Below are 12,311 nucleotides of genomic sequence, written 5' to 3'. Positions count from 1 at the left end.
ACCTTGATTACATAGAGGAGAGCTTTCCTAAGTACATACAAGAGACATCCAACTCCAGACCTTCACCCTCAAATTCTTGGAAGGCTCTAAAGCAACAGCTCTAAAGACATGCCCTGTGCCCCCACTTCTCATGTGCTCGTTTACAGGTTTGTCTACATCGAACACCCAAACAGGACGTAGAGTGAACAGGATGCCGGGTTATGAGAGAAGTCCATCATCCTCTTCAGGCAGTTATCCTTAACATGTGAAGGGGGAAGTGTGTAAGGGGCTATGACAGATGTGTCAGCCCTGCTCCAACATTCCTCCCTGCCCTCCTGCGTTTAGCATGAAGGTGTGATGGGATCTTCTAAGAGTGTTTGGCTGAACACAGTTGGAAGCCTCTGTGTGATCAGGAAGCCTGCAATACCAGGGTTCCTGATCATGGTTTGTAAAGTGGAGCAGCTACCTGCCCTCGCATTTTCAAGCTCAACACCTTAAGAGGGTTTAGGGCCTGACAGAAAAAAGGATCATACGTCACTTGAGGCAGCATGTTTGCAGCAGAGATATTAAACAAAAACCACCTAGGCCGCAGTTCCATTCTCAGTTTCCTGAGAGGGAGTCCCACTGAACTTGGTAGGTCTTTGTTTTGAATAGACATGTAGTCGATTGTACTGTGAGGTTTGGACTCTACTGCACTTCTTCATAAAAGGTAAAGCAGTGTAAAAATAAAAGACAACCAAGTCACAGTCAGAAAAAAACACACAATTAGGCTGCAACCATTCAGCCACTTGCAAAATTTACTTCTAAAAATAACTCCAGCAATCTATCTGTAAAAGCAACAACATGCAACAGGCAACAAATATTTTATTTCTATCACTAAAAATACATTTAATTCAAAACTACAATCCAATGTAACCCATGATGAAGTGGCCCATTCAGGAAAGTGATTGTAAATATAGCATTTCTACTTTCTTCCATAACCATCCTCTCAAACATTTAACAGGTCCACGTCTTAATATTATTACTGCACTTTGCATGTACAAGAGTTTCTCAATGAACATTACGCAAACACTTAGAAACTCTTTTAGGACTATATTGGCATTATCAGTGTCACTTGGTAGTTGTAGCAACTCAGTGTACATTATCATGCATAGTTTTTAAAGGGGTACAAATGTTTAAAAAGACACACCATTTCACAAGCATGCCAATCAAAAATCCAATCAATCCAATTTCTGCAAAACGTGAAGAGGGCTTTGGGCACAAGCTCCACTGAAACAAACATGAGCTGTGTAAAACTATGTTAATGCACCTCCCATTTCAACTGGCCTTTCTTGTTTGTTCAATCTTTAACCAACTTCTCAATTGCATTTTTTAAAATTTAAAAATACACTATTTCTGAAGTATACACTTTAGGTTAGAAAGTTATAGGACTTGACTGATACATCTGAAAACAGAAGAGACCTGCAAGAGCTGATGAAAGGCCTATTTAGGCCAATTTTCTGTTTCCCAGCAACTAGTCACCAGGGTTACCATGCCTATGGGAAGACCGCAAGCAGGACATGAGTGCAATCGTCATTTCCTGTTGCTCCCTGGTGAGTGAAATTTGGAGGTAGGCAGATTTATCCTCTATTCATATTTTGCCTGTTTTTCAAGCAATACATGTCCAGGTCCAATGGAACTAGAGAAAGCTTGGATGGGCAGAATTATGTGCCAGTCACAACATAAACAGAAGAAAAATAAGGACAATAAAGTTTGCAGTTCAGTGCCCTTAAACATTCATATTAAGGCAGGCAGAAGCCCTACACATACTTACCTGAGAATAAGCCACACTGAACAGTAGTCACCAATATTAGGCTGCACAGGACTTAACTTTATAATTACTTTGGGCATATGCCTGGCTCATTAATCTATGTAGGAGACTTCATGAATACTCTAAATTAAATGCTCCACTGCAGGAGTGACTAACCTATGGTACTCCCAGCTCCTCTCAGCCATGGCCAGCATGACCAACAGTCAGGGATGATGATGATGTCTTTATCTGTTCTTTACCATAAAGTCTCAGGGCATGTGACTTCAATTTAAAAATACAATTTTAAAATATGTTGAAACAATTTACAAATCAAAATAGGGTAGGCCCTAAAAATATGTACCATGGGCATCAAAAGGCCAAAGAATCGCCCAGTCCAACCCCCTGCAATACAGGAATATGCCATTGTTTCATAAAGGGATCAAACATACGACTGTGGCATTCAGAGCACCACACTTTTACCCAACTGACCTACCCAGAACCGATAGATATTGATGGAAGATGTCTTGTTGATGCTCTCCTCAGACAAGGTCCTATTTAGATGACATGTGCAGAAGGAGCAGTTTGCACATGAACATTAAAAATGGCCTGCCATAAACCAACTGATGAAGAACAACACCCCAACTTTCAAGGGCTGCTTCAGTTATCTCATATGGGCAAATTCTTATTAAAAAAAAAAACCTCCTTTCAAAAGTGCATTATCTAGGCACTTCTGGAAAAGTCCCAGCCCTGCCTTTGCATGGTTGCTTGGTGATAAGGCTGCATATGATAGTGGCAACAATCACGGAGCCAAGAGGAGTGGTGGAAGCCCTCCTGAAGTATCCCATCAGTGAGCCAATTGAAGCCTTCCCCTTCAAGTAGTGTGACTCACAAGTCTCCACTTGTATTCTTCTCTACTGACTAGTCTTATTTAATGGCAGGTACAGTGCAACTGAAACTTTTGAATGAAAAACAAATCCCGAAAGCATAGTTCTTTTTATTTTGTGCAAAAGCTCAGAGATGTATTGTTACAAATGCATCCATAAAGACATGTATAAAGTTTATCATCCACTCCACAGCAGGTCACACAACAGGTCAATGGTGGTGCTAGGAATCTTGTGTCAATCAAGTAATAATTATTTCAGTTAAGCATGTCGTAATCCTCATTGCTGATAAGGACACTGTCAAGGGCTCCTTTGCAACAGCAAAAACGAGTTCAGTCTTTCTTCTGTAGTATATAAAAAGTAACTCAGAAGCTTGGAACTGAGAATGTTCTCTTACCAGATCTTATTTTCCTTCATCACATGTACAGAGCTGCTGTTGTTGCTTGCGACCCATTCAGATGCTGAAGAAAGACAAAAAGACAGTTAAATTTTGATCCCATTGCTTTGGCTGAGCTCCTTAAATGCCGTGACTCAAGAGGAAATTAAAACAATATGCATAAACATCTAGCAGCGGTCAAGCCAAAAGCTTATCCCGTTCACTAGCAACCAGATTGAGGGTGGGGAATCAAATTCTGAGCTGGAGATTGAAAAAAATTAACTGAGAAGTTTCATATTGCGAGTTTATAATGAAGCCTTATTAGAAGTCTAGTGCCACAAGGGTTTTACCGGTATTTCTAAGTACTAGAACAGTCGAGGAGCATATGATGCACGGCAGAATCTAAAGGCAGTGCTCCTTTGATATGAAAGGCTGAAAGATTACTAGAAACCTCTAAGTGGAATAAAGATGTGGGCACAATCACTGTGTGTAAACATGACTTCTATATGCAGTATCTATTATATCTTATATCTATTAGGCACCTCTAATTTAGAGATCCACTTAGTAATCAGGTGGGTTCAATTACCACCCATATGCTGGAAAGCATATGATGAAAGGCTTGGAATGCAAGTCATTGGCAGGCTTTGGTTACAGAGGAACAAGCCTGGGGAGTAAGCCATAACTCAATAACAAGTTTTGCCTTGTTTTTGGCCAGGGCTTCTAATATAACAGGAGCCACCATTTCCATCAGTCCTCTGCTTTCTGATACTATTCTGCAGCAGAATACACAAAAGGCAGAGAAAGCAGGGCAGAAGCATAGCTGGCGATGGTGCAGCCGGGGGACCCCATTATTAGAGAGCTCTGTGCCTTTGCATTGCATGGAGTGGGCAATGTACACCAAGTGTGGCAAAGGACACATCGACTTTGTTGACTATAGGATGTCACGTGAGCTACTGCATCAGCTAAGGAGCTGGTGGGTTCAGACTGTGGCAAAGATTTAATCTGAAGATCCAGATAATGTCTACTAAATGTAAATAATTATTTGGCAAACAGGACAAGTTGCTCAAATGAATTGCATGCTCCAAATGTTACCATAGCTAGGCTGGATTCTAGTTGGCCTCAGATATACTTTTCAACTTTATAGCACTGTGATCATAGCATCCAGTGCCCATCACATCACCGGCATAAGTGAGCATATAATAAGATCCACAGATTCTGATGCCTTGTAACTTAAGAAGCACGTTGTATTTGACAATTCCAAATTAGCAAATGAACCTGATTTAAGTTCTCCCATATAGATGAAATGGTATAAATATTTTCCGATCTATTAAAAAACCCCACAACTCAGTCCCTTGCAGAACTAATGTTATACACCTTATAATCCCTTCTAAGCTCTGTCATCTGTCAAAGAACATTCCCTGTGTCAAAACACACTGAATAGCTACAGCATCAGAAAATACAAGCTCCAGGGGAAGGGGGAAGAGACGAATAAATAATTTCAAACTGTACTTTTTTTGTGTGGGAACTACAAACACATTTTCAGCTGCTATGGAAAATACTGGTATATGCTGTAAATTGCCATTCTGCTTCATAGTGAGATTTGTTTTTTTTTAAAAGGACGTCTTTGTTACTCCTCTAAACATGCACAACACACTAAGCTCAAATATCAGTCCACCTATTGCATGCCAAACAATTCTGGGTGCATATCATTTAGGAAGCAATAAAATAAGCCCATGTGCCACAGCAAAGCAACCAACAGAGCTTAGCTCAAGTAAAACAGAAAAGTGAACAAGTTCTTTTATTAAACTAACATTGCAGGTTATTTTGGTTCCTTCTGAGATGGCCATTCTCACTTCAGCCAATAAACAGATACAAGAGCACACTTTATTCATTAGACACTGTAAATTTGCTAGGTATTTTAATGGAAGACACATTTGATTCAAGTCGGTCCAAATCACATATGCATTCTGGAGCACTCAACACTATTCAAAGCCTTCGAACAAGCTCATGTTTCACTGTATTTATTTTCAACATCTGTTCACATATGCATTTGTTTGGCTGGTACATGCTTTACATATAACAATCTAAAATTTACATGACAGTATTGCTTGAGAGAGGAGTGGAACGGAAACCCAGTAGTGCCAAGTGTTCTCCGTAACAGTTTCTGAAAATAGCCCAGGACTGTCTCAGGAAGCATAGCAAAGCCCTGTTCTTAGAAACATAGATGTGTCTGTGAAAATCCCATAGTGTTTCAAATTGGCCCAACAAATATACCATTATTAAAATTATTTTAAAATTGGTACCTCCTGTATTCAAAAATTCAATTGCTCTTCTCATGCACTTGTAATCTTTAAGTTACATTTAGCAGAATGTGATTACAGTTAGAGCAATTGTGTCTTTAAAAGCTAACAAGCAAACTGTAGTATAGTTTCTATTTACCCCTGAGCCTTAAAATAGGGGGTTGACTTTTAAATAGGCAAGTGGGGGGAAAAAGCTTGAAGAGACTTAGCTTTACCTAAAATTAAATAGGGACACTTTAAAAACACCAGAACTGAGGACAACTGTAAAATTAAGTTCTGCAGGATGCTGAACTATGATAACTAGGCTTCAGTCCCTATGCTCACCTACATAGGAATGAGAGCCATTAACACACTGGGATCTGTTTCCAAGTAAACATGCACAATATTGCTTTGCTAAGTTGTTACAGTATTTTATCAGACCTAGCTGAAGTAATTAGATTTCACAAGCAAAACTAAGCATAGAACTTACTATGTGGATTACCAAGACCTGATAAAATAGCTTCGCTTAAAATTAGTTTATTAGAATTCTGTTAAGAGCCAGTATAGAGAGCGGCATCAACATTCTGCGCAGTTTCCTTTTGCTGCTACTTAAGTTACTGGCCAGAAAGAGCAACATATTCACTTTTGTTTCCTGCAACCCTGCAACATCTGCAGCATCCAAAGTAAATGCGATTTCTGCTTATAAACGTGTGTGACGCAAATCATGTAACAATGTAAAAAAGAGAGCGATGCATGTCACAGGTAGATTTGAAATTTGCCCCACATACCTGTCTCTGTATTATAGACTTGGCTTCTTCAATACTGCCTTTGGATCAACACTGAGATTACAAGCGACTGCCCAGCCGCAAAAGCTAAATGCATTAATTAGAAACTTCCTTCTTGTTCTCACAAATGCGCGGAGGTGGCAAATGGGGTTCTCAACTGCACCACTTGAGAAACGCTAGCGGTGGGCTCACAGCATTGCATACTCCTCCATACCCTAAGCATAAAAAACCCAGGCATTTTGGGGAAAAGGCTGCTCCACACTTACACACACCCCAGCGCCAACATGCCAGTGTTCTGTATGAGGGGAGTGAATCAAGCAGCACTGATGTGTTCATGCAGATTCACCACCAGCTTGTTTGCTGTTTGTGAGAACTAAGACACAACAATATTTATTTTCTAGCCAGGCTCCAAGCCTGTTTACTTAAGAGTACTCACTGTACTCAGTAGAACTTACTTCCAAGGAAACATGCGTGGAATGTGTCTGTACGTGTACTTATCACAGCAGCCTATCGCTCAAAGCTTTAAACACTTTACCCAAGAATAAGCCCCTTTCAGTCCAATTCATTTCAAAAGGAATGGGCTAAACATATGCATGAATTCCCCTCCCACTGAAATCCATGGAACTTGTAAGATTATGGACAAGTACCTGGGAGTAAACTCTACTAGCCTATATATGTTTTTAATTACAGGTGTTTTTAATAGTTGCATCACTTTGGAATACTTTGGGAGAAGCAATTCACAAATGAAATTAATACATTAAACAATCCACCCACTGGAACTTCTGAGCAAATATACCCAGGATTAGACTGCAGGAGTGCATGGTTCAGCAGCAATTCCCACCCAATTTCAATGACTGTCCTAAGGATCAGATTCAGAATTGTAGCGGCAATTTAATGAGCCCTCACTAGCAGAGTTATGGCAGTTGAACAGCTGCCACATTCTAGGAACAGGATATGAAAATCAACATTGCTTATCGAAAGAGACGGTTGTTTGCATGCAGTTTAAAATAAAGAAGTGCAAATCAGTATAGCTTTGTACATTCCTAGTCTCTCTGAAAGATAAACGACAGCAATGGGGGAAAAAATGAATTCAAGCAAATATCTTAACATATGAAGGCTCCACCATGTTTTGTAATGGGGAAATATTTTTTCCCCCACTGAAGAAACTGTGTCCATTCCATTCTGTGCTTCATTTCCAGATCAGAGCATTAAAAACAGCAAACTTCAGCAAAACAAAAGTTCCTGTAAGAGCATTTATTGAATTATTTAAAAGTTCAAACTCTTCACATGTAGTTTATAGGGTCCCCCCCTTTTAAAAAAATCCTGTTTCCATGTAAATTGCAAACACTTGTACTGCGGTTTTCAGTTTCTCCCCGCCTACCATGTAAATTTGTCAACTATTTGCATGCTCACTATTTTATGTGCTTCTTTATACAAAGAACTTTCCTTTTCCCTTTTTAAAAAGGCATGTTCTAAACATGCATGTGCACTACAAAGATTCTTCACTGTTCAGGATGCATAAAAGCAACATGGGTACTGATGGATCAAACATTTCTCCCAAAAGAAGTTGAGGCAGCCTTTGTTGAATCGTACTTTTTAATAAGCCCTCGTGGTTTGAGAACATCAGAGTGGGAGAAGGTGGAGGTGGGGGGAGTGAAAATGTCCTTTTCTTTTTTAGGTGCCAAGAGAGAGAGAGAGAGAGAGATGTTTCCAAGCAAAGGCTGGTAGCAAGTTGCAAAGCAAACAGGCAGGGAGGCGGCGGCGGCAGCAGCAGCAGCAGCAGCAGCATGTTTTCGTACATACAACCTGATATCATGCACAATCGACTGTGGATAATAATAATGGCAACTTGTACAGGTAGGCATAATTCTCTGTATGGCGCATGTCAAGTCTGCGATGCCTCGAAGAGTGTATGCCGGGAGCAGAAAGCACACACATTTCAGGGGGGTAAAGCTAAAGTCTACATTCCATGCATAGCTATTGCGCCCCTTGGCCTGCTTCCCTGCAACGCATCTTCAGACATCAGAATTGGAGCTGAGGTTGGTTAGCCGGGGATCTGCGTTGATCTCATACCTGTAGTGATAGCCCTCCATGTGGTCTCTACAGGCGTCCCTGATATTGTACATCCACTTTTTGATCCCTTTGCGGTTCAAGTACAAAACCAGGAGGAAAATGGCACCGATGAGGGCCAAGACTATCCCAAGGAAGACATAAGAGGTCTGCAGCTGAGTCTGGTTATCGGTCGGCTCTGGGCAGCTCAGCTCTGAAAAATCAATGGCCACCAAGGACCTGTTCTCCATCCCTTTGGGGTAAGAGCACTTGAGGGACGCCTTGGCCTCCACCAGGTCACTCTCCTTGAGCCAGCTGACCATGTCCTCGATACCGCAGTCGCAGACCCAGGCATTGTGGGTGAGGTTGAGGCTGGTGAGTCGAGGAAGGCCCCGGAGCTGCAGGAGGGTGCTGTTCCTCAGGCGCTTGAGGGCATTGCCGCTGAGGTTGACGCTCTGGAGCTGACGGAGGTTCTCGAGCGTCACGCCGTGCAGACTCACCAGGGAGTTGTTGTGCAGGTCCAGGTGCTGCAGGCTGTGTAGCGCAGCGAACATGCCCTGGGGCAGGTAGAACAGGGTGTTTTCGGACAGGTCCAGGCGCTTCAAGTTCAGGAAGGCCTCTTGCTGAAGCAGCTGGGCCACGGCGGTCACATAGCTGTTGTTATAGAGGGAGTTGCGCAGGTTCAGCTCCTCTAGGGGGCTGCTGGTGTTGCCCAGGGCCATGGGGCTGAGCTCGAGGAGGGAGTTGTTGCTGAGGTCCAGCTGCTTCAAGTTGGGCAGCCCGGCAAAGGTCCCAGCCTCCACCCACTGCAGGCGATTACTGCTCAGGTTGAGGCTGCTGAGTTCTAGAAGGGTCTCCGGGGGGAACGAGGCGGACGAGACGTTCTGGATGTGGTTGCCCATGAGGAAGAGGTTCCGCACATAGCGGGGCAGGCCCACAGGCACCTCCGTCAGGTTCCTGTTGATGCACTTCACTGTCCTGGCTGCCTCGGAGCAGTCGCAAGTTCCGGGGCAGTCAGCCGTCTGCTGAGCCAAAACCCAACTGGAGAGGACCAGCAGCAGCAGCAGCAGCAGCAGCGGTTCAAGCCACCCGGCTCCTCTCTTCTCCCCAGTTGGTGTGGGGGGTGCAGAGCCCCAAAGAGAGCACCCCAGCATCACCGCCTCTGCCAGGGGCTGCTCTTTTGTGACACTCACACAGCGATTTCGGCCGCTTCGTGCAAGCTGTGGAAAGCTGGAGAATGCAAGCCTGCCAAGAGGTCAATCCCGGCACAGTCAATGCTTCTGGGAGAAGTGGGAGCAAAGAAACCCCTCCTCTTCAGCGCAACCGACTTAGAGCGTGTGGCACCAGCACCAGGGTGTGAGCAGGAGCCCAGCCAACAATGCAGAGCAGTTCCTTCCTGTCTTGTTTCGTGGGGGAGCTCTCGGGGGGCCCCCAAAATCCTCCGTTTGCTCCTTCTCACATCCAGCCACCCCTGAAAGAAGCCACAAAGAGAAAGTATGAAAGTCACGGAAGCATCGCATGCCAAGCCAGTTTCGCTTGCAGACTCTCTCTTCTCCTTTCTCCAGCCCACCTCTACACAGTCCTTCTCGAAAGCTTTGCCCCTACTCATCCACGTCTAACCACAAAACCAAGTAGAACTTAAGACTGCAAAAGACAGTCTGGGCTTGTCTTTGGTTTTACTACATTGTGAAATAGGTTGGGAGGGGGACACCTCACATCTGAAGAATTTTTATCAGCAGACCATGAATCTCGCCTTAGGTTCATTCTGTCTCCTCCTCCTCTATGGAGAGAGCCACCTTCCAGCCAAGAAGAACACATGCAAAAAGCAGCAACTGTCTGAATTCTAGAGGCTGCAAACAAGAGAGGATTGCCACCACTTTTTACATCCTTCTCGCGATCTTTCCCAGGCATCTGACTGGACCCTGCTGGAAAAACACCAACCCAACGGGACTTCGCTCTGGTCCAGTTTTTAAGCCACCTCGCCCCCCCCCCCAAAAAAACTTCCCACCACTTTCCAAGGTCACATACTTCACCCACACCGTGAGACCAAGCTTCTCTCCTGTGCCTTTTTAGAGACGTGACGTTTTAATCCGCGCAGCTTTTTGGAACTACAGAACTACCCCCCTCTCCCCACCCCTTCAAAGCGAGCCTTCACCATCACGTTGTATAACCGGGCGATCTTGCAAGTTTTCTTAATCCCGCCTCTGTTGCAGAAGCGGAAAGTCCCCGCTGCCCCTGGGCTCTTTTCTTAACTTCTCTCTCCCCTTCCACCAGATTCCCGCCAGGAAACCTCGAGATTCCGCAGAGATTCCACACTCACAAAAGAAACCCCCCCTCCCGCGGCTTCTCCACCTCCTTTTCTCCCTACAAAGACTCACTTTGAGAGTCCATCAATCCCATCGAATTTAGTTGGGCTTCACTTTGGAATCTAAAGATGCGCAGAGTCCGGCCGCGCGTCGGGTACCGAGCAAAGCGCGCCGGCTCTGGGCGCAGGTACAGTACAGACAAGATCGCACCTGACCTGGATCCAATCCGGACTCGTCTCTCTTTCTGCTCCTTTTCCTGCGCGGGTGGGCGACGAGCAGCGAGGTCCTAGCAGCAGCAGGATGGGCCCTTCTCGCACCGCTGTCCGCCCCTCCCCGCGCCTGCTTACCTGGCTGCCTCTCCTGGCGCGCGCGGCTCCCTCTCCAGCCAGTCCCGTGCAAACTCCGCCGCCGAGTGCGAACTACATGGCGCAGGCAGCAACTTTCCCTCCCACTCCCTGGCCGTGCCTCTGGCCCAGCCTCCGCTGCCAGGAGAAACCAATGGCAGGCGCGGCCGCGGGGGAAGCCGCGCGCCACGCCCTCGGCCGACGCCGGATCCTGCTCGCCACCTCTGGGCGCGCGGAGGCTGCTGGAGCCGAAGCGGCGGCGGCCGCTGCTGGGCTAGTGGCGAGCGGCGTCTCGGGAGCAGCGTTCCGCTCGGAAGCCTCAGCCCGTTTGGTGGAAACGCCTTCGCGGTTAGAGAAAGGCACTTGGATTGCTTTTGTTCGCGCCACAGATCCCAGGATTGAGCCGTACCTGGCACTGAGCAAGGGCGCACGCGGTGGGGTGGAAGGGGATCTATTTGCATTACAATTCTAGATGTAGTTACAGGTAGGTAGCCGTGTTGGTCTGCCGTAGTCGAAACAAAATAAAACAAAATTCCTTCCAGTAGCACCTTGCAGACCAACTAAATTTGTTATTGGTATGAGCTTTCGTGTGCATGCAAGAAGTGTGCATGCACACGAAAGCTCATACCAATAACAAACTTAGTTGGTCTCCAAGGTGCTAGTGGAAGGAATCCTAGATGTGTCTGTTCAGAAGTTAGGTGCATTGAATTGAGTGGTGCCTTAGGTCACATCCACACGCTCCCCCCCCCCAAGGAATCCTGGGAACTGTTAAGGGTGCTGGGAATTGTAGCTCTGTGCAGAGGAGGGCAACCAAGATGATCAAGGGTCTGGGAAGCAAAGCTTTATGAGGAACAGTTGGCGGAGTTCCAGGTATGTTTAGCCTGGAAAAAAGGACACTGAGAAGAGATATAAGAGCCATCTTCAGGTAGCTCAAGGGCTGTCATGTGGAAGATGGGGCAAGCTTCTTTTCTCCTGCTCTGGAGGGTAGGACTTGAACCCATGGCTTCATGTTACAAGAAAGGAGATTCCGACTAAACATCAGGAAGAACTTCCTGACAGTAAGAGCTGTTTGAAAGTGGAACGAACAGGAGATTGTGGATTCTCTTGGAGATTTTTGAGCAGAGGCTGCATGGCCACCTGTCATGGGTGGTTTAGTTGAGATTCCTACATTGCAGGACCAGACGAACCTTGGGGTCCCTTCCAAGTCTACGATTCTGTGAGGGTGAACCTCGGCTCCCAGGATTCTTTGGCAGAGGCTGTGCCTGTTGAAGCTGTATGAATGTGTTTTAACTGTATGGTGTAGATATGGCCTTACTCTCAGGTTGCAGCCTTACTTGGTTTTTTGTACCTTGCTCCAGGAGCCTCAGAACGGCACTCGTTGCCCGCCACATTGATCTTCACAGCAACCCTGTGAGGCCGAGAGAGAGCTGGCGCTCACAGGCATATGACTAACCCCCAGACAACCGGCCAAGGTTCATATCTGAGCAAGAACATTACCCATGATCAGGGTTTGCTGATCATAC

General features: G+C 45.4%; 1 protein-coding gene across 3 annotated transcripts; it reads right to left on the bottom strand.

The window, feature by feature from the left end:
* Positions 1–2,742: 2,742 nt before the first annotated feature.
* On the bottom strand, positions 2,743–10,908 carry TPBG (trophoblast glycoprotein). Of its 3 annotated transcripts, XM_080998736.1 has the most exons (3): positions 10,792–10,908; positions 8,163–9,609; positions 2,743–3,110 (listed from the first exon to the last, which is right to left on the bottom strand). In XM_080998736.1, exons 2-3 carry the CDS (start codon positions 9,290–9,292, stop codon positions 3,104–3,106), a joined length of 1,137 nt encoding a protein of 378 aa, XP_080854862.1. In that variant the 5' UTR covers positions 9,293–9,609; positions 10,792–10,908; the 3' UTR covers positions 2,743–3,103. The 3 variants fall into 3 exon arrangements, with proteins under 3 accessions (XP_080854862.1, XP_080854860.1, XP_080854861.1); XM_080998734.1 differs by lacking the exon at positions 2,743–3,110 and having other exon boundaries at positions 5,031–9,609; XM_080998735.1 differs by lacking the exons at positions 2,743–3,110; positions 10,792–10,908 and adding an exon at positions 10,660–10,785 and having other exon boundaries at positions 5,031–9,609.
* Positions 10,909–12,311: the final 1,403 nt, after the last annotated feature.

The sequence above is a fragment of the Podarcis pityusensis genome (assembly GCF_964106645.2).
Source record: "Podarcis pityusensis genome assembly, chromosome: 3".
In the NCBI taxonomy this organism is placed as follows: Eukaryota; Metazoa; Chordata; class Lepidosauria; order Squamata; family Lacertidae; genus Podarcis; species Podarcis pityusensis.
The sequence above is the reverse complement of the archived record's forward strand: the minus strand, read 5'-3'. Positions and strand labels throughout refer to the sequence as shown.